Source organism: Choloepus didactylus, chromosome 1 (genome assembly GCF_015220235.1).
Source record: "Choloepus didactylus isolate mChoDid1 chromosome 1, mChoDid1.pri, whole genome shotgun sequence".
Lineage (NCBI taxonomy): Eukaryota > Metazoa > Chordata > Mammalia > Pilosa > Megalonychidae > Choloepus > Choloepus didactylus.
This window is the reverse complement of record NC_051307.1, coordinates 138005324-138029073: the sequence shown is the minus strand read 5'-3', so window position 1 is coordinate 138029073 and position 23750 is coordinate 138005324. Positions and strand designations below refer to the sequence as shown.

General features: G+C 36.3%; 1 protein-coding gene across 1 annotated transcript in view; it reads left to right on the top strand.

The window, feature by feature from the left end:
* LEKR1 (leucine, glutamate and lysine rich 1) overlaps positions 1-23750 on the top strand; it is a 171317-nt gene that overhangs the window by 112159 nt on the left and 35408 nt on the right. The window contains exon 8 of the mRNA XM_037842007.1: positions 22808-22901. Coding sequence (XP_037697935.1) covers positions 22808-22901 — 94 coding nt within the window. The remainder of the gene's footprint in view (positions 1-22807; positions 22902-23750) is intronic.

Here is a 23750-nt window from a genome sequence, read left to right as displayed (position 1 = left end):
ACATTCAGAAGAACAAATGGCCTTTTGGGAGCTTTTTTTTTTAATAGCAAAGGAAATGTTTATTTTAGTTTTGTATTAACATGTCCTAATAAGAAACCTTCTTACTTGATGCAATCAACTTCTGAAGATTTCATATTCCAAACATGGGTCAAATGCTTCCCCAGTTTCATTTCTGCATTTTCCACTGCATGTTCTTAGGAGAAATTTGAAGAATGTGTTTCCTTCTTGAATGCTTAGTTACACAGATATGTAAGATGTAGTTGTGCTTTTCTTATAGAGTCTTACCACATAAGATGATGCTGTCTTTACATTACTATTTGCTTACCCTTTAACACATCTACAAAATTCTAGGAATATAAGGAAATATTTTTAGATAATTTGTTTAAAGCTTCAGAAATTCTCAGATTTGCACATACAACCCAAGAGACAATACTGATGAGATGCTCTGAAACCAAGTAGCTGTGCCTTAATGCTCTCCAGGAAAACTACGTCCTCAGTAGTGTCTGTTGGGTCTCTCCTGTACAAAAGAATCTTTTGGGAGCTTTTAACATTACTATGCAAACATTCCTTGAAACTTTTTCTTCCTTTGACTTCAGGAGCAAACTTGTTATCCTGTCTCTTTCCTGTCTGTTTTGGTTCTTCTCCCTTCTCTCCTGCAACCACCTTTCTTCAGACATTCCTTAAGTTTCCTGCATGAAGTTTGCTTTCCTCTCTCCACCCTCTTTCCTTCAACAAACTGACTCTGTCACTCAGCTGAGCAAGTTTGCTTTTGAAGCTTTGATTTGAAACACCAACGTGACATCTAAATAGAGGTACCCTTAAGCAGGTGGAAGTGTGAACATCTCTCCCAGAGGAGAAGTAGAGCTCAAGAAATAGTAGGTCTGTTCAGTGCCCAGGAATCTGCTATAGGCCAAGATCACAAACCACTGCCATGGTAGGATGACTTAGAGCTAACTAGGCTGCCCAGTGTGCATGCCAAAGGCCAGCAGTGACAGCCTGTGCTTTTGTAAAACTCAGGCAGATCCATATACACACTGCCCCTCCTCAGAGCTCCACCCCCTTGTGCTTGCCATTGGGACTGTTATAAAAAATGTGCAACTTCATTTAGAGACTATGTAGTTTCAGAAAAGGAGAAAAAGAAGATGTAAAATGCCATAACTGACCCCAGAAAAAGACTGATAGAACTTCTGAATTTGGAGAAGGAAGGGTAGTTAGTGACTAGGAAATAATTCATACATTACTACAAATCTATTTAATAATTCTACATGGTTTTCACCCCCCACACTCAGCTGCAGAAACCAATAAGGGAAAAAGAGGTTTCACTGACAGGAAGAGAAGAAGGTTCTTTGGGGACATGGAATGCTGGGAGTAGAGAAGTTCTGGCCAGCTTGGTTTTACGCACACACACATTGTAACTGGTAGACGGGCCATTGTGGATGGGGAAGAATGCAGCAAGGCACAGGAGACAGATCCAGAGAAAAATGTGGTTGTTTTTAAAATTTTGTGTAATGAGAGGCCTCTTATGCTTCTGGACCACAAGGTCTCTGTGGCCAAGTCCAGAATTCTGCCCTGTACCGTTAAGGCACAACACCACTTCAGGCATATTGCGGATTAAATAGGGTTTTGTGGGCTGGCCCAGGGGCCTAATCCCATTTTTGTGGAAAAATATTTCTTTGGTAAAATGTGTTCTAAAATCCATATAACCAACTCACACATATATTTTATAAGGACGTATGTATTTAAGCTTGGAGACTGCCCACATATAACATTTAGAGAAATTCATTTATGCGCTAACATGTGGCCTATAACCATACTGCCATAACACACAGCGGTTTATGACAGGCACTCATACACCATGCAGTCCCAAGAGCTGTATTATCCCAACCTTGGTAAATACCGAGAACAAATATGGAAAAAGACTCACTGGGATCTACTGGCCCATAATGTGACAGGAATAGTGAAAAGCGTTTTTAAAGGGAAAGCTTAGATGTAATCAGAGTTAAGGTGCAAGTTACTTACATGTAAAATGTTCTGTGAAATAAATAATATATATCTGTTTCTGTCTAGTTAGTTGTCTTAAATGAAGTTTAAATAATTGTTCCTTGTCCCCATTAGGTATATCTTTAAGGTCATAGGGAAGGGTAATCCCCCACTCCCAACATTAACTTCTGTTTCAACTCGCTGGTCCTCTTTCCTCCTCTCCTCTCTTTCTCATCTTTTCTATTTTTCATGGAAGGTGATAAACCCTTGCTCCAGAAAAATACACATGAAATCTAGCAAATTATTTCAGGAGGCTTCATGGAGTTTCCTGTTTTCCCTTGTATGACATGACCCCATGATTAAATAAATATGCCTGTTTTCTCATTCTCTTTCCCTCTTTTCCTCTCTCTCATCCTTCTTCTCTCTCTCCCTCCCCCTTTCATCCTCTTGGACACTCTCAAACAAAATCCACAGATTTCACAGTTATAGGGAACCCTCTAAGTGCTTCAGTGGACATTCTCTTGTCTTCATACTGCCCTATGCAAGATGCTGTGAACCATGGATGGTGTTCAGTGAAAGGGGTGAAGGGCCTGAAAACCAGCCTGGACTCTGCTCTTCTGGTCATTTGCCACAGAAGGAGGACATGTTTTTCTTGCATAAATGTGCTACCCATTCTTGCCAAGCCCTGTGTCCATAGATCTGCCCCCACCCAGAGGGAGCACATTTCTAATTCACCAATCCTGAGGGGAAGTAATTTTCAAATTTGCACAAAGACATTGGCTAGTAGAGCTGTGGCCCTCATCTGTGAAGCAGTTGTCCCAATCCACATTTTACAGATGAGGAAACTGAAGTTAAGCAAGGCTAAATTTCTCCCTCAGAGTCACATAATTGGGGAAAAAAAAAAGATCAAGCTCTGTTGTGTCTGACCTTATAACCCAAATTTCCTCTTAGAGTTTGCAGAGTTCTCTCAGTATTTCTCTTGGAGGGCTAACTTTTTTCAGCTTCTCTGTTTGACTTTTCTGTCTCAACCATGCTATTACACTCAGTCTTCAGGGAACTCATAGCCCTGAAGAAAACAAAAAATCCCAGAGCACCCGTTTGGTGTCCTCTCTCCCTTCCCTCGTTTACCCCACCCCTCTCCACTCTCTCAGGATTCTTCCATTCACTCCATAAACATCCCCTGCATCTCCAGTGCCTGGGCAAAATCAGAAGTGGAGATCCATTTTCAGATTGAAAACAGAATAAAAATATTTCACAGCCACATTCTAGAAGAAAACTGTAGTGTTTAGTTACTTTAATAAGACTTGCCATATTTTCATAAAGCCTAGAAACAATGAAAAGTGTAGAATATAAAAAAGGATCTGGAAACAATGTTTCAAGGATTCAATTATATTGTGGCAGTGTGGTTTAGGCAAATATCAGTTTAAATTCCAACTGGCCAGTGTCAAGCTTGGACAATTTGCTTAACCACTTCAAGATTCATTTTCTTTATCTGTAAAATGGGCATATTAATAATAGCTATCTTCTGAAGATAAAAAGCATCTAGTATTTTGCCTGATAGATTGTAAGCATTCAGAAAGTATTAATTCCTTTTTTTTTCACCTTCCTTTAGGCTGCTAACCCCTTAAAGCACCATGTCTTAGTAATTTTTATATCATAGTAATTTTTATATCCTGTACTGACCATGTAAATATTCAGTAAATGTCTATTGAATTCAATATTAGATACTTTACTTACAGTTGTAAAGATTGATCCTTGGAGTGATTAAATTTTGATGCTATCCTATTATTAGTTTAAAGCATTACAAAGTAGTCTAAGTAATATTATTCTAAAATAACAACCATTACCTGATTTTTTTTCCAAGATTCACCTCTTTCCCTGTTTTACTATCCATCAACAGCTCTCAGAACAAGAAGCTTGGCAAACTTCTTAGGATATCACAGACTTACTACTTTTAAGGGAGGTAGGAGTTGTGGCAAAATCAAAATTCTCTCTTTGATTGACAATGTGAAGACATCTGTAAAAGAACAACTTGTGAAACAGAATTTAAAGCTGTTGTTTTGGCATTATGGTTTGACATTTATTTGCAGTTAAGTTTTAAGCTACAAATAAGAAAATCTAGATTTTTGCATATATATAAGAAATTGGAATTCTTATATACTTTTTGGTCTAGAATTCTTATTTACTTTTTGCTCAAAGAATTTAAAAGTTAATGTTTTTAAAATGAATACTGTTAATTGTAATAGATCCTAATTTGCCTATTGTGTCAACTCCAAAAATGTATTATTGTTTTAAATATCTGGTGAAATTGCAGGGTAGAATGCCATTGATAGCCACACACCCCTCTCAGATACAAAAAGTAAAGGCAGAGTGACATACTACAAAGACCTCTGGGTTGGCTTGAGCCAGCTTTGCCACTTATGAATCGTATCACCTAGGATAGTCATTATCTTTCATGGTCTTTGTTTCTTCTAAAAATGAGGAAATTGCATTAACTGATTCCCAAAGAATGGCAAGAAAGACTCATGTCGGGTTTTTTAACCATTGTATACACAGAGACTAAAACAGCACCTGTTACATGGTAGGCACTCAGTAAATATTTTTTGGATGGATGGATAGGAATGAATTAATCCCAAACAACCATTCACAGGATTTAAAACTGGGAGTCTCCTGTATTATTTCTCTCAGACTTAGAGAGCTTCTGACTTGCCAAAAATCAGAGCTGGGAATACAATTCGAAATGACTAGATTCTAGGGGGTAATCTTCTTTATTAGATTCTTAGTAAAATCCAAATTTAGGACCTAAAACTGTGTTGCTTCCTGTAATTCTAAAGCATCAATAGCTCTAGAACTACTTCTAAAGAGGAAGTTAGATATCTATATGATGTTCAAAAATGTCTGCACTCTTCCAGTTTTTATAACATGATAAATGATGGAATATTTTGCTAACATTAATGATTTATTTTTCATAATTTCTCTAGATTTCTAGCAAAAAAACCCACTAGAGTCAAAGTTAGTCCTTTATAGTTTCTTTCAACTTGGCATTGCTTTTTCTTTATCAATGTCTTAAGATGGTTACACTTAATTTTGTGATCTTGAATAATGTGTGAGCCCTTCCATGGTGTACTAGTATACTATATGTGTATTTTTATCTTAAGAATAAGGATTATGTTTTTCATACATATAGTCATCTCTATATACATTTCCCACTGCCCATTCCATTCTAATCAAGGATGATAAGTGCTTGCTGAATCAAATGTAATTATTCTTTCTTGTCTTGTCCCCTTTAAAGAGTTGCACTAACTAGTTCTTAAAGTCAAGAGCAGGGACTCAGGGTATCAAAGAGGTAGAAAAATTTTCTCATTTTTGTCATCATACTATCAAGCAAAATTATCATCACAGATCCAAGTTAATAATTTTTATAACTGTTCACTCAAACCACCTTATACTTTGTGTAAATGTTATAAAAGAACTCCATAATTCTTTGAAATTTTAGGAATAATTTTTACTTCAGCAACACTGTTTTAACCCTGGCCTACCATATTTTAGCTGCCGTAATATACTAGACTTTCACAGTTTTTGCTCTAAAAAGATAGCTATAACAGTGGTGCTTTGTATTAGGTCCATCAGAGGAAGGTATAGGAAAAAAAATTCTACTTCTGGTGGTATCAAAAGTATAACTATTTCCAGAGAAACTGAAATTCTAGCATCTCAAATATTCAGTGCCATTTACTTTATATTAAAGGTGGCTCCTAAAAACTCACAGGCACCCATCTGGAAATGCTCATTGGAATTTTTTAATCAGTAAGACCTCTTTCAAACAGGAAACATAGCTTAATAAAGTGGCTCAAATTGCCAGAATCAGTTGTACTTCTGACAGGCACATGACCAGCCATATCTATTCAATGATCCTGGCATTTTGAAAAACATAGGAATTATAATTTTATTCCCATTGAATTCTGCTCCTTATCTTGATCAAGTTTATTTTTATAAGATTCTAATATTATACACAGAGTGGTATAATATCACTTGAAGGTGACCACTGTATTAGTTTCGTGTTGCTGCTGTAACAAATTACTGCAAACTTAATGGTTTAAAACACCACAATTTTACTCTCTTAAAGTCTGGAGATTAGAAGTCCAAATGAGTCTTAAAGGGCTAAAATCAAGGAGTCAGCAGGGCTGGTTCCTTCCAAAGGCTCTTGGGGAGAATCTGTTCCATGCCCCTTCTGGCTTTTAAAGACTGCTGGCATTCCTTGGCACTTTGCCCCAGGAACCCTATCTCCACTTGCTTTGTCATATCACGCCCCACAATGTTAGTCCTCTTGCCTCTCTCTTATAAGGACCCTGTGGTTACATTTAGGGTTCACCCAGGTAACCTAGGATAATTTCCCCATCTAAAGATCCTTAAATTAATCACATCTGCAAAATACCTCTTGCCATATAAATTAATCTTTTCACAGATTATGAGTTTGAAGTCATGGGCATCTTTGGGAACCATTCTTCAGACTACCACAATTTGGATAAGTTTAATATACCTATTATAAACTCTAGAGAAACCACTAAAATAAAAAACAGAGAATGATAGCTAATAAACCAGAAAGGAGATCAAACTGAAGCATAAAACATACACAAAATCCGAAAGAATTCAGAAAAAGAAGAAAATGGAAACAAAGAACAGATGGGACAAATAAGTAATAGTAAGATGATAGATTTAAGCTTAACCATATCAGTAATCACATTAAATATAAATGGTCTAAACACTCCAATTAAAGGATAGAGATTATCAAATTGTTTTAAAAAATAAAATCCAGCTATATCCTGCCAACAAGAAATGTACTTTAAATGTAAAGACACAAATAGGTTAAAAGTCAAGAATGGGAAAAGACCTACCATGGTGACTACAATCAATGCTGGAATTGCTATATGAATATCAAAGTATATTTCAGGACACAGAATATTACTAGGGATAATTAAGTTCATTACATAATGATAAAGGGTCAATTCACCAGGGAGTTGTAACCATCCCATATGTTTATGCTTCTCATAATAGAGCTTAAAAATACATGAAGCAAAAAGTAATACAGCTTAAGAAAGAAGTAGACAAATCCACAATTACAGTCAAAGATTTCAATAGGCCTCTCTCAATAAGTGATGAAATAAGTAGAAGAATCAGTAAGTTATAGAAGACTTGAAACATGCAATCAGTCAACTTAACCTAATTGACATTTATAGAACAATTCTTCCAACAGCATCAGAATACACATTCTATTCTATTGTATACAGAATATTCACCAAGATAGATCATATAATTGGGCCATAAAACAAAGCTAAACAATTTTAAAAGGATTCAACTTAGATAGCATATGTTCCCTGATTTCAGTATAATTAACTTAGAAACCAATAACATAAAGTTATCTGGAAAACCTCCAAATATTTGTATATTGACTCCTCAATATTGTATTCCAAATAACATATGGATCAAAGAAGATATGAAAAGGAGAAATAGAAATTTTAAACTAAATGAAAATATAACAAAAGTTATGAGATTTCACTAAAGCAAAAGGTAGGAAACATTTATACCACTAAATGCCTATATGAGAAAAAAAAGGTCTCAGCTTGTTTTTAAAAAAATAAGCAAATAAACCCAAAATTAGCAAAAGAAGATAGATAGTAAAGATAATAAATATCAGGGCAGAGATAGATAAAGATAAAGAAAACAGAACGACAATGGAGAAAATTAATGAAGTAAAAACCATTTCTTTGAGGAAATCAATAAAATAAAACTCAAGTCAGACTGATCAGGGAAAAAAGAGAGAAGACACAAATTACCAATATCAGAAATGAGGCAGATGATATCACTACAGGCTCTTTAGATATTAAAATAATAATAGGGGAACACCATGAGCAACTTTATTAATTTTGACAACTCTGATAAAATGGAAAATTTTTTTAAACAAAAAACTACCAAATCTCACTCATGAAGAAATAGACAACCTGATAATATTTGTTAAAGATAACCTATATCTGTTAAAGAAATTGAACTGGTAGTTTCAAATCTTTGCATGAAAAATTCCAGTCACAGGAGAACTCACTGTGAATTCTTCCAGATATTTAAGGAATAAATAATACTAATCCTATTCAAACTCTTACAGAGAGGAGAAGAGCGAATAATCCCAACTTATTCCATGAATACCAAAACCTGACAACAACACTGGAAGAAAACTATAGACCAAAATCCCTCATGAGCATAGATGGCAAAAATTCTAAACAAAATTTTAATAAATTGAATCCAGCAATATAAAAAAGGATAATAAGTAGAGTTTACCCCAAGAATGAAAGCATGTTTTAAATTTATAAAAAAATAGTGAATGTTATTTACCATATGAACAAGCTAAAAAAGGAAAATGATATGACTCTAGTTCAATAGAAGCAGTCAAAGCATTTGACAAAATACAATATCCATTCCTGATATTAAGAAATTCTCAGCAAACTAGGAATGAAAGGGAACTTCCTCAAACTGATAAAGGGCATCTACAGAAACCTACAGATAATATCAGTCATAATGGTGAAAGACTAAATGCTTGTGTCTAAGACTGGGGACAAGAAAATGTTATCCACTATCACTTCTATTCAACATTGTACTGAATGTTCCACACAGAAAAATCGAGCAAGTAAAAGAAATAAATGGCATTACATTGGAAAGGAAAACACAAAACCATCTTTATTTGCAGATAACTTCTTGCTAACATGGAAAATCCTATGGAATCTACAAAAAAAGTTACAAGAATGAATAAGTGAATTTTGCAAGGTTTCAGGGCACAAGATTGATTTCCAAAAGCTAACACAATTTCTAAGTATTTGAAAGAAAAATTGAAACTAAAATGCAATATTTACAAAGATATTTCAAAAAACATGAAATATTAGGAATGAATCTGACAAAGGTATTCATACCTGTATGCTGAAAATGACAAAACAATGCTAAGATAAATTGAAGATCTAAATAAATGGAGAGAGATACAATGCTCATGGAAGAGAAGACTCCTCAATAGTGTTAAAATAGCAAATATTCCCAAATTGATTTAGAGATTCAGTGCAATCCCAATCAAAATCGCAGCAGAAATTTTTGGTGGAAATTTAAAAAGCTAATTCTGAAATTGATACTGAAATGCAAAGAACCCATAATAGCCAAGGCAACTTTGAAAAAACTTTGAATAATCAAACTATCAAAGTCATTACCTGACTGCAAGACTTATTTTAAAGCTGTAAATAACCAAGGCATTGTAGTATTAGAATCCAGACAGGTGATAGCAGGGCAAGATGGTGGAGTGGTGAGGTGTGGGTTTTAGTTACTCCTCCAGGGCAGTAGGTAGAAAGCCAGGAACTGCGTAGCAATTTGACTCTGGGCGTATTACATACAACACTCACGAACGCATGGAACAGCTGAGATCAGTGAAATCTGTAAGTTCTTGTGGCCAGGGGACCCACGCCCCTCCCTACCAGGCTCAGTCCCATGGGAGGAGGAGCCCTCAGTGCTGGGAACCAGGATGGTGAACTGCAGTTGCAGCTCTAAAAACTCAGACTGCTAATTGAAACTCCAAACATACATAGACAGAGACCAGATACTGGATAATCAGGGAGCAAGCCAGTGGAGAGGAAATAGGGCTAGCAAAAACAGCAAAAAAAAGTCAAAAATAAAAACAGAGACTATTTGGAGTTCCAGTGAACATAAAATGGAGAAGGGGAGGGCTCAAACAGAATCAGGCGCATATGCAAATCCAGAGGGCGAGGACTCTTGTCTGAAGAGCCAGTTTCTCTGCTTTCTTGATTATTCCTTAATGGCCCTAACTCCTTGTCTCTTAGCATTTCAGTAGCCCATTAGATCTGCAAGGAGGGCCCTTCATTTCTTTTTCTTTTCTTTTCTTTCTTTCTTTTTTTTTTTTAATCTTTTTCTCTTTTTCTAAAACAATTACTCTAAGAAGCCCATTGCAGAAAGCCTCAAAGACTTGCAATTTGGGCCCAGGCAAGAGCAGAGCTAAGATAGTTCTAAGGGACAAAGCAATAAGTCCCTGAGAAAATTTGCTAAACACCATAACTTCCCAAGAAAAGCGGGGCGTCCCTTACAGTCATGTTCCCAGCAGGCTGGGAATGCTCCTGCTCAGCACCAGCACCACAGCCCAGAGCTGCCACAAACAACCCAGTGTGATGGGAAGTGTTTCCAGCAACATACACAAATGCCACAATATCTGGCATGGACAATAGCCTTTCATGCACCCACAGCTAACTGTCCCAGAGCTGGGAAGAAGAAGCTGTGTAAAAAGGGGGAAATTAACACGCCCCATTCAGCCATCCTTTCAGCAGGCTGGGAACGCCCCTACAGGGCCCTGCAGCCCAGAACTTCCCTTGGGGGACAGCACTCACCTGTGACATAACACAGTCTTCCCTCAGCAGAGGCCCTAGGAGGGCACGGCTTGAAAGAGGGACCCACTCAGAAGTCCTGGGGATCATACACCAATACCAAGGACTTTTGGGTCAATGGCAGAGAAAAACTGTGGTGAGACTGAACTGAAGGATTAGATTATTGCAACAGCTTTAAATCTCCAAGAACACCTGGGAGATTTGATTATTAAAGTCGCCCTCCCTTCCTAACCTCTCTGACACATACCCCACATTCAGGGCAGGCAGCACTAACTACACATGCAAACTTGGCGCACCAATTGGACTGCCACAAGACACAGGCCCCCACTCACCACAAAGACAAAATTAGGGAGAACTGGCTTGAGGGAAATAGGTGGCTCGCAGATGCCACCTGCTGGTTAGTTAGAGAAAGTATACTCCACCAAGCTGTAGATCTGACAAATTAGAAAGAAGTGTTTGAATCAGTCTATGTATCCTAAAAGAACCCTATCAAGCTAAGCAAATGCCAAGAGGCCAAAAACAACAGAAAATGTTAAAGCATATAAAAAAAACAGATGATATGGATAACCCAAACCCAAACACCCAAATCAAAAGATCAGAGAAGACACAGTACTTGGAGCAATTAATCAAAGAACTAAAGACAAACAATGAGAGCATGGCACAGGATATAAAGGAAATGGAGGAGAAGAAGAAATTGAAAGAGGAAATTAAAAAAAAAAGATGATCTTATGGAAATTAAAGAAACTGTTGGCCAAATTAAAAAGATTCTGGATACTCATAGTACAAGACTAGAGGAAGCTGAACAGTGAATCAGTGACCTCAAGGATGACAGAATGGAAAAATGAAAGAACAAAAGAAAGAATGGGGAGAAAAATCAAAAAAGACCTCAGGGATATGATATATAATATAAAACATCCAAATATAAGACTCATTGGTGTCCCAGAAGGGGAAGAGAAGGGTAAAGGTCTAGGAAGAGTATTCAAAGAAATTGTTGGGGAAAACTTCCCAAACCTTCTAAACACCATAAATACACAAATCATAAATGCCCAGCAAACTCCAAATAGAATAAATCCAAATAAACCCACTCCGAGACATATTCTGATCAGATTGCCAAATACTTAAGAGAAGGAGCAAGTTCTGAAAGCAGCCAGAGAAGAGCAATTCACCACTTACAAAGGAAACAGCATAAGACTAGTGACTACTCAGCAGCCACTATGGAGGCAAGAAGGCAGTGGCATGACATATTTAAAATTCTGAGAGAGAAAAATTGCCAACCAAGAATACTTTATCCAGCAAAGCTCTCCTTCAAATTTGAGGGAGATCTTAAATTTTTCACAGACAAACAAATGCTGAGAGAATTTACTAACAAGAGACCTGCCCTACCTAAGATACTAACGGGAGCCCTACCAACAGAGAAACAAAGAAAGGAGAGAGAGAGATGGAGAAAGTTTCAGTACTAAAGAGATTCAGTATGGGGACATTAAAGGGCATTAAGAATCCAGACAGGCAAATAGAACAATGGAACAGAATATCGAGTCTCGAAATAGATGCACAGTCTATGGCCAATTGATTTTTGACAAGGGTGCCAAGTATACACAATGGGAAAATAATAGTCTCCTCAAAACATGGTGTGAGAAAACCGGACATCCACATGCAAAATAATGAAATTGAACCTCTACCTCATACCACATACAAAAGTTAACTGAAAAATAGGCATATTATATGTTCTGTGCATTTTGTTTTACTTTACTGCATTTATGGTGTATAAAGTGGACAAACGAGTCCTAATTTTTTATCATCTAGTCTTTCTAGATGTTAAAGAAGTTGTCAGGGTATAACAGAAGTAGAGTTAGTAAACTAATACATTTTCTACATTTCATGTTAAAATTTATAGGGAAGACTTTGTTCTGAAAATGACAGAAGTTTACTTGTGGAAACAAAATTGTTAAAATACCCTCTAAGCATTGCAGATGCAACCACTGGGTTGATAGAGGTGAGAAAGGGAAGGGATTCTAGGCCATAATATTCCTATTGAAGACACTTTAAGATTATATCCTTTGTCACGTGTATTTGGTTTATTCAAATCTCCTTTGTGCTTATTCTAAGCATTATTCTAAGCATCTAGAAAAACTTCTAGTTTTTCTAGATGCTTAGAAGTATACAACATATGTTAAAAGTAGAGAATGTAAAATAAGACTAAATAGTTCTTCTGTTAATGCAGAGGAATAGCTATATTTGTAGAATGGCATTGTTAAACTAGATGTCTTTGGATGCTGAGGGGATGGTGGCATCAGGGAAGGAAGTGCAGAGGAAAGGGTTCTTTGCCTGTGAGTTGTTAGACAAGTTCAGATTGTCTGACCGCTATTCTAATATAGGCATTTTGGTTATTGCTATGTATTAAAGGACAAGTACTAATGTCCAAAGTATATTAAAAATAGAGGTAGAAAGATAATCCCTATAGAAATGTCCTTGTGTTAGTTTATAGGAAGGACTGTCTTCTGGGAATGACCTCTGCTAATCCACTTCTTGGAGCTGGACACATTTCTGTACTTAGTCATTGAAATGGTGGAAACAGGAAGAAAAGGAAGGGCAAAGGGAAGTGCTCTTTTCTAGTATCTCTATGTCTAGAAGACAGTTTTATATTATAACCTTAATTCTATTTACATTTTTTGTAAAATACCTGTGTTTATTGCGGATAATAGTCATTATTTCACAACATCTGAGCCTTTTAGATATCTTGAGGTGACAATGTATGATAAAAAGTAGAGCTAGCAAATTAAAGAATTTATAAATAAATTTATAAATAGACTTGTTTGACACAGGTTTGCCACAATCCTTCAATTTGTATAAAGTGCACTATCTGTGAAGAGCAGTAAAGTGAAGTGCAATAAAAATGAGGTATGTCTATAGATCAAAGACTTAAATATGAGGTCTAAAACCATAAAACTCCTAAAAGATAACATAGGGACAAATCATGACCTTGGATTTGGCAATGAATTCTTAGATATGGCACCAAAAGCATGAGCAACATAAGAAACAATCAAGAAATTTGACTTCATCAAAATTAAAAACTTTAGTTCATCAAAGGATATTAGCAAGAAAGTGAAAAGACAACCTACAGAATGGTAGAAAATAGTTGCAAATCATATATCTGATAATGGCATAATATCCAGAATTTATAAAGAACTACTACATCTCAACAACCCAATTTTAAGAATTTGAACAGGTATTTTCCCAAAAAATATATACAAATGGCCAGGAATCAGATGAAAAGATGTTCAACATCATTAGCCATTAAGGAAATGCAAATCGAAACCACAATGAGATACACTTCACACCCACAAGTATGTCTTTTATTTAAAAATCAGAAAATAAGTGGTGGAGAGGTTGCAGAGAAATTGGAACCCTCGTGCATTGTTGGTGGGAATGTAAAATGGTGCAATATGACAGTCCCTCAAAAGGCTAAATATAGAATTTATCATATGATCTGGCAATTCCATTACTAGGAATATACCCAAAGAAATTGAAAATAAGGATTCAAAAGATACTTGTACACCAATGTTCATAGCAGTATTATTTATAATAGCCTAAAGGTGGAAGCGACCCACGTGTCAATCAACAGATGAATAAACAAGATGTGGTACATGCACACAATGGAATATTATTCAGCTATTAAAAAAGAATAAATCTACAACATGGATGAACCTTGAAAACATTACACTGAGTAAAATAAGCAAGACACATGTGAACAAATACTGTATGATTCCACTTATATCAAATATATAGAAATAGCATATTCCATAGAGACAGAAAGTAAATTAGAAATTATCAGGGGCTGAGGGGAGGGAGGAAGGAGTTGTTGCTTGGAGGGTACAGAGTGTTTGTAAATTTCAGAAATGTAATTTAAAAATAAAATGCAAACACACAATTGTGTGTCTTAAGACTCTTGCTTGAGCAGGGAGAAGAGAGACGTTTTAATTAGGATTATAATTGCATCAAGTGAAGCCCTTCTAAGAGTTACTGGAAAAAATGTTAGGGAAATTCTTTAATGAAAAATTTGCCTGTCACCACCTTCATGTGACTGGTGACTGTTTGCATTTTACCTGCTATACCCAGGCTACCCTTGTGAAAACACATTTTTACATGGCTGTAGCCACAGAGCAAGCAATTACTCCTTAATTCCCTAATATGCCCCTACATTGATTTTTCCCCTCTATCCCACTGTCTGTTCCTTACGGGCTGGATAGAGCCAGCATGTCTCCCCAGGCTCGAGTAAAATGTCACAGACATGGGGGCCCTATCAGACTCTAATCCCAACCCCTTTGAGGGAAAAAAAAAATTGGCAGTAAACATGTCAGTGAGACTTTTCTGTGGTGTCTGGCGCATGAGAACACCTACTCTGAGAATTTTCTAGAGTATTCTTTCTTAAACATATTCAAGCTCTTTAGGGTCTTAATTGATGGTTCTGTTCATCAGTTGGAGCAGGCAAAGTTTTTGAGAAAACATTCTCTCTTTTTTTGCTACATCCCTTCTTCCTGAGGTGACAAAGGCCTCTACCTAGATTAGCCCTTCCCGTGAATGAAATTCAGTTTCACTCCCTTGTCTCCTATTTCCTGAAGCATCTGGATCAGGGCCCAATTCTCAAGGCAATGTTCATCATTTCCAGAGAAATCAATCTCAAATTGTTGATTAATAGTATAAATACAAAGCCTGAATGAAAAGAAGACATTTTTGAAGTACACTTGGAAATTTTGCAGTTCATCTATTTTTCTAGATATTCTAGGGCTGATTTGAATCAGGTGCAGCCATCAGGCTATCTCCCCTGCCCTAACTCTGTCCTTCGCTAAGCTATGTTTTCATGCTCTGCTCTTGGTTTATTCAGTGAGAACCCAAATATGAGTCCACTGCAGCATTTGATGTGGAAATGCTGTTGAGGGCAGGCACTACCAAGGCAACAGCCCTCACTGTGAAGCCAAGCAGGGAGCGATAGGTATCCCTGGAAGACCCAGTGAGAGGAAACCCTTCACCTGGAGAATGGCGGCCTCCTTCTCTCTGAAATGGAAACTGTCCCCTTGCTCTGCTTTTGCTGCCAGAAAACCCCGAAGAGGATGCTAGCCCAATTCTGCCTTCTCTGTAAACCACTAGTCTGTCATTTGTATATCTTTGGTTTTTCCTGTTTTAAATATCATTTTTATTTTAAAATTGTGTTTTCTGTAGCAAGTTGTCTCAAAACCTGTACCTTGTTGAGTATGTCAATCATTTAAATATTGGGTAAAGATATTAAAGAGGTAATTCAAGAACAGGGTAGAAAAATGATTGCTTCCTTTTATCCAGAGATTCCACAATGCAGTAACTTTATCAGTTTGTACTGAAGAGCCCTCCTCTTCCCATTAGTTCTGCTAAAAAATCTGTATCTTCAAAATAGCTTTGACAACTAATGACTGCTCAAATCTTTCTTCATAATTTATAATGGATGAGAAATTTAGTTGCTGCCTAAATAAAAAAGTATTTGCAAAGACCCCTTGAGGGACTGGAGGAAAATGTGGAAATATTAAACTTCTTCTCTTTGGGGAATTCGATATTTCCACAAGCATTAGGGAATCCCGATTTAATAAGTCAAGCCCCCGATCTTGGGGCTTGCTCCTATGAAACTTATTCCTGCAAAGGAGAAGCTAAGCCTACTAATAATTATGCCTAAGAGTCACCCCCAGAGAACCTCTTTTGTTGCTCAGATGGAACCTGTCTCTCTCAGCCAACTCTTCAAATAAACTCACTGTCCTCCACCCTACATGGGACATGATTCCCAGGCATGTAAGTCTCCCTGGCAAAGTGTGACTTGACTCCCAGGGATAAGCCCAGCCCTGGGATTGTGGGATTGAGAATGCTGTCTTGACCAAAAGCAGGAAAAGAAATGAAACAAAATAAAGTTTCAGCGGCTGAGAGATCTCAGATAAAGTTGAGAGATCAATCTGGAGGTTATTCTTATGCATTATATAGATAATCCTTTTTAGTTTCTAGTGTATTGGAATAGCTAGAAGGAAATACCTGAATCTATTGAATGTTAATCTAATAGACTTAATTCTTGGTAATAATTGTGTAACTTTAAAGCTTTTATCGTGTGACCATGTGATAGGGAAAAACCTGGTGACTGACACTCCCTTTACCCAGTGAATGGGCAGATAAGTAATAAAATAATGACATATATATATACACGTGTATATATGTGTGTATATATATATATATATATATATATATATATATATACGTGTATATATATACGTATATATATATATGTATATAAAATAGGGGGGTAAGTGGTGTTCTTTTTTATTTCTTTTTTCTCTTTTTATATATTTTTTCTTTATTTTGGAGTAATGAAAATATTCTAAAATTGATTGTGGTGATGAATGCATAACTAATTATATGATAATTCTGTAAGCAATGGATTTTATACTTTGGATGGATTATATGGTATGTGAGTATATCTCAATAAAATTGCATTTTTAAAAAGTTACTTGAAATGGATCGGGTAAATAAATATAAAACCTAAAATTATAAAAGTTCTAGAAGAAAACACAAGAGAAAATCTTCGTGATGTTGGTTAGGCATAAATTTCTTAGATACAGCACCAAATGCATGATCCATAAAGGAAAACAAAAGATAAACTGGACTTCATCAAAATTAAAAACATCTGTTCTTCAAAAGACACTGTTAAGAAAATGAGAAGTCATAGACTGGGATAGTATATTTGCAAAGTATATATCTAATAAACAACTTGTATCCCGAATATATATATATATATATATACACACACACACAAAGAACTTCAGAAATTCTAATAAAAATGACCAAAGGATTTGAACAAACACTTCTCCAAAGAAGATATTTAGATGGCTAAGAATCATGTAAAAAGATGTTCATCATCGTTAGTCACTAAATAAGTGCAGACTAAAACAATGAGATACTGAGCACTTTTAGAGTGTCTAAAATTAAAGGCCTAAATATACTAAGTGTTGGCAAGGAATATGGAAGAGCTGGAACTCTCATCACTGGTGGTGAGAAGGTAGCGATTTTTTGAAAATTGCTAAAACTTATCCTCTGGGCTATTAAGTGTCATGTCTGTAAGAGCTGGAAAATAATTACAAATTAGATATGGAGCTCTATATATGTACCTTAAATCAGTATTATTATTTATATTGGTCAAATCTTCTATATCTTTGCTGAATTATTTGTCTCCTTGACCCTAGGTTGCTACATTGCAAAACTACAGGGGGTCATTCATATAGTGATCAGGCATTGTGCAGTATACACCCTCATGGCCGTAAGTGGTAGTCAGGCTTGGCTTATATACAAGGGGGAAGGTGCGTTGAATTCTACCACTATAGTGTAGATTTGGCTAGTTCTCCTTACAGTTCTTTCAAGTTTTGCTTTGTATATTTTCAAGCTATTTTAATATGTGCATATAAATTTAGATTACTTGTGGTGAATTAAAGCTGTAATTATCAGCCCTTAATAATGACTTTTGTCTTAAAGTCTACTTTGATATTAATCTTGCTACCTGTGCCAGTTTGAATGTGTTATGTCCCCCAAACGCCATTATCTTTGATGTAATCTTGTGTGGACAGACCTATCAGTGTTAATTAGATTGAAATTCTTTGAGTGTTTCCGTGGAGATACGCCCCACCCAACTGTGGGTGATGACTCTAATTGGATAATTTCCATGGAGGTGTTGGCCCACCCATTGGGTGGGTCTGAATTAAATTACTGGTGCACTATATAAGATCAGACAGAAGGAGCAAGCTTGCCACAGCCAAGAGGGACTCTGAAGAATGCACAGGAGCTACAGATGAGAGACAGTTTGAGGACGGCTGTTGAAAGCAGACTTTTGCTCCAGAGAAGCTAAGAGAGGAAAAACACTCCAAGAGCAACTAAGAGTGACATTTTTGAGGAACTGCAGCCTAGAGAGGAATGTCCTGGGAGAAAGCCATTTTGAAACCAGAACTTTGGAGCAGATGCCAGCCACGTGCCTTCCCAGCTAACAGAGGTTTTCCAGACACCATTGGCCATCCTCAGTGAAGGTACCCAATTGCTGATGTGTTACCTTGAACACTTCATGGCCTTAAGACTGTAACTGTGTAATCAAATTAACCCCCTTCTAATAAAAGCCGATCCATCTCTGGTGTTTTGCATTCCGGCGGCATTAGCAAACTAAAACACTACCATACTTCCTTTTCTTTAGTGTTTTCATGTTATATCTTTTTTTCAAACTTTACCTGTAAATCTTTCCATTCCTTATGTTATAGGAATGTTTTAGCACATAGCTAGGGTTTGTTTGTTAGGTTTCTATGTCTCCCTCTTTTTCTGCACTATTTTCTTCTTTTGGGCCTGTTACGGATGGGATTGTTGGAGTTTTATTTTCTTAGTGAATTTCTTCTCTAATGGCATATTCTATTTCTTTTATTGGTTATTCTTGAAATGTTACCATGTCACTTAATGAAGTCTAAAATTAGTATGTAAATTCCTCTCAAATAATGCAAGGACCAAAGAACACACTTCAGATCTGATAGTTGCCCTCCTGGCATACATCTTATTTTCTGTCTAGTATTCTAGTTCTATACTTTTGTTAGCCCCAATGAACTAGACATAATCAAAATTATCATTTTTGTACAGCTAATTTTTTGTTTACATTTGCCTACATGAAGGGCCAGCTACATAATTTATAGGGCCTAGTGAAAAATAAAAATTTGGGGCTTCTTATTCAAAAACCAGGAAAAAAGCTTTTTCCTTTCTTTCACAGCCTCTCCCAACCTGTCCTGGTGTCTTTTATTTGCTATTTAATGTCACACTCCCTCAGGCATAGGGATATCACAGGGTAAGTATAGACTCACAGACATGTAGGACCCTACCCCATTACTCATTTATTTAAAAATTATCCTAGGTTAATCATGCCTCCAGATACCTGATAGAACAAATATCAATCTTTGGGGGTGGGCCCCCGCTGGAAGCTGAGGGTGACAACAGTCACTTAATGGGAGCAGAGGAGCAGGTGGCTGAGAACCATTCCAGGAAGGCAGAGAGCAGGACTGTGTGTGAGCTGAGGCCCCATGTCCCTGGTACCCGCTCCATTGCCCCATCAGACTTCACTTACAAAGTAAATCTTCATAAATTCAAAGATAAAATTGTAAAGAATTTCAAGATGGTGACCACAGAGCATTGCTCCCGAAGCATGGGGCCCCCTTCTGACCCTGGGGCCTTATGTCACTGCCCTGGTCACACACCCATGAAGCCAGCCCTGCCTGCGTGGTTGCCAGTTGCCTTGTTCACCATTTCTTTTTGCATGTTTTTCCATCTCTATGAGACCATGTTGCTTCCTGCAGAGCATATTCTTTAGAATCTCCTTTAGTTATGGTCTGTTGGTGGTAAACGCTCAGGTTTTATTTATCTGAACATGTCTTTGTTTCAGTCTTATTCTGAAAGATAGTTTTGTTGGGTACTCGATTTTACATTGATGTTTGTTTTCTCATAGGACTTTGAGCATATTATTTCACCTTCTTTTGGCTTCCTTTGTTTCTATTTGGAAATAAGCTTTCAGTACATTGGATTTCTTTGAAGGTAATCTGCCATTTCTGTCTAGCTTCTTCTAAGATCTTCTCCTTAGCTTTGGTGTTCTTCAGTTTCACTCTGAGGGGCCCAGGAGTGAGATTTCTTTTTGTTTATCTTGTTAAAAACCAATGTGCTTCCAGGGTTTGTGGCTTGGTCTTTTTTATCCATCTGTAATATTCTCCTTAAATATTGCTGCTGCTCCTTTTTCCCTCCTTTCATTCTGGAATGATAAATATATATTAAGTCTTCTTACTCTGTCTTTCATATCTCAACTTTTCTTTAATATTTTCCATATTTTTATCTTCCTGTATAATTTCTTTGAATCTCCCTTACAGCTTATTACTTTACTTTTCAGCTGTGAATAATCTGCTCTTAGACTATGCACTGAGTTTTTAATTTCAAATATTGTATATTTTATTTCTAGAAGTTTGATTTTATCCTTTTTCAAATTTCATTCATCATTTTAATCCAGTCTTTTATTTCTTTTGACATAATAAACATCTTATAGTGTCTGAAAATTCTGATATCCTTAGAATTTGTGAGTTTGGTTATGCTGTCTTTTGTTTCTACTCATTATTACTCCTTAACATTTTTTTTTTTCAAAATATGTGTTGTGATTTTTTATTATGATCTCATAGGTCTTGGAACTTTATCTGTTGGATTTCTTTAAGTCCTGGTTGAAAATCATCCCCCACCCTCCCACCCCCAAAGATTGATATTTGTTCTATCAGATATCTGGAGGCATGATTAACCTAGGATAATTTTAAAATGAATTCTTAACCTGAAGCTTTTTGGACCACTCAGTATGAATTCAGGATACACACCTACATTAGGAATTATTTGTATTTACAAATTTCTGTGGGACGTTAATATTTTCTCCTCTGCATAGCACCAAAATTTAAGGTAGGTAATTTCCTTTTTGTCCCCTGAAAGGAGATCTTCTTTTTATTTAACACATATTGAGTGTGTATTTCACATACATATGGAGTGTGTTGATATTTGTGGTCCAACTTTATGCAGGTGAGTTTCCTCTTGGATTCTCCCTTTGTCTTTTAACTCCAGTAGCTCTTCATGGCTACATTTAAGGCTCAAGTTCACCAGATACGGAAGGCAACTTCAAAGTGAGAACTGGCCACAGTGTTCTACTTATTGTTGCATTCTTATATTCACTTTGTTTGTTTTTTTGACTTTTAGTTTGGAACGACTTTGGTTTTACAGAAAAGTTACAAAGACAGCACAGAGAATATATGTTTACTTTTGGTCTATTTTTCATAGCCACAGTACATTTATCAAAACTAAGAAATTAACATTGGCATAATACAATTAACTAGCCTATAAACATAATTCAGATTTCACTACTTTTTCCACTGATGCCCTGTTTCTGTTGTTTCACTTAAATTTTGCTTTTGCCCAGCCTACTGATTAATTTTTAAATATTTTTCTCTGTATTTTTAAGTAGACTTATAGCTATTTTTAATAGGAAATTTGTCAGAGTACCTAGTCTGACATACTTCTGGAAAGGGATGTCTGGGGAGTTTTGTTTTTTTCAATAGACCTCTCTCAAATGATATTCATAATCTGGGTTACCAAGTCAAATGTGTATTCTTATGTTTGTGTCCTTAAACTTTTCTAGTCTAGCAATATAGGCACTATTTTTATTAAGGAACAAATTAGTAATATTGTAAGAGTGAGACTAGAATAGAGATCAAGAGATAGATTTTTAAAATATTGCAATACTTTTAACAACCTTAACAAGGCTGTTGGTAGCGAGAAAGGAAGGGAAAAAATAGCTTGAGGGACAGGGGGAAGCAGAATATGTAGAGCTTATTGTTTAATGGATGTGGTAGTTCAGGGAGAAGGAAGAGTCAGAGATGACTCAGGGGTCTCAAGCCAAAGGGGCTGTTGAAGGAAGGGCCAGGAAGAGAGGATGGTGAATTTGGTTTTTGATGTGTGGAATCTGAGATGCTGATGGATTATTAGGGTGTGATGTCTGACAGGCAGTTATAAATGAAAGTAACAAGTTTGAGAGAAGGAATCAGAGCTAAAAGGAAAAGAATGATGATGGAAATAATTAGAAAGAGGAATAAGCAATGGAGAAGAATCACCTACATAGAAAATAAGAGAAAATCATGGTGATTAGGGAAAGGGGATAAAGCTCTGATGAACAAACCATGCTTTTGCCACTTCTAGTGATATTTCAAGTCTTAATTTCAGTGTCCCTGTAAAATTTTCTCATGAGTCTCCTGCCCTTACTTCTACCCAAAGGATCACAGACTAAGGTTTAAAATCAGTTATGTGGATTAAAGTGTTAAAGAGTTCTTTATGTTTTCTTCTAACTTCTAATGTGTTTTGTACAATACCACATCCTTGACATTTACTCTCTATTTAGTTTGGCTTGTTCGTATCAGTTTTGAGATAAAGAAAGGAAAAATAAATCAAGCAGGAACTGCTAACATTTATTGATTTTATGACATATCCCAAAATATTTTTCTTTTTAAGAAACAAAATATTTTCATAAATATTTGAACCACAACTTATAACATTTTATTATATTGGTGACTACACATATGCTGTTACTATTTTGTGCAAAGATAATAATTCATTACTTGTTAAGCAAAAATTAAACCTGAGAAAATGTTTGTAAATTTCTGTTAACAGTTAAAATGGTATCTAGTAGCAGTATTTATAATGCAACAGAGCAAATATAGACTAAGTTGTGAAATAATATTCTCTGAGCCACGAATTCTGCAACTTAGGAAAGTATTAGAGGTGAGTCTTGACTCATTTTTTGGGTTTATGGTTTTCAGGGAATTGATGCTGATTTCACATCAGAAAAGCATTGAGCAGCTGCAGGAAACCCTTAGACAGAAGCTGCTGAGTGATGATAACTGGAGGGACAAGGTAATAAGAATGTGGCTCTTGTCAGCATGTGTCTTTTTGTTTTGTTTTGTTTTGTTTTGTTTTGTTTATTCAATTTTATTGAGATATATTCACATACCATACAATCATCCACAATGTACAATCAGTTGTTCACAATACCATCATATAGTTGTGCATTCATCACTACAATCAATTTTTGGACATTTTCATTACTCCAAAAAAATTAAAATAAGAATAAAAATAAAAGTAAAAAAGAACACCCAAAACATCCCATCCCCCTCATCCCTGCCCCATATTATTCATTTACTTTTTGTCCCCATCTTTCTACTCATCTGTCCATACACTGGATAAAGGGATTGAGAGCCACAAAGTTTTCGCAATCACACGGTCACACTATGTAAGCAATATAGTAATACAATTGTCTTCAAGAATTAAGGCTACTGGGTTGCAGTTCAACAGTTTCAGGTATTTCCTTCTAGCTATTCCAAAACACTACAAACTAAAAAGAGATATCTATATAATGCATAAGAATAACCTCCAGAATGACCTCTCAACTCCATTTGAAATCTCTCAGCCACTGACAAACTTTGTTTCATTTCTCTTCCCCTTTTTGTTTGTGAAGGCTTTCTCAATCCCACAATGCCAGGTCCAGGCTCATCCTTGGGAGTCATGTCACACATTGCCAGGGAGATTTACACCCCTGGGAGTTATGTCCCACCTAGTGGGGGAGGGCAGTGAGTCTACCTGCTGAGTTAGCTGAGAGAGACAGGCCACATCTGAGCAACAAAAGAAGTTCTCTGGAGATGACTATTAGGCCCAATTGTAAGTAGGCTTAGCCTCTTTCCTTTGCAGTAACAAGTTTTGTAAAGG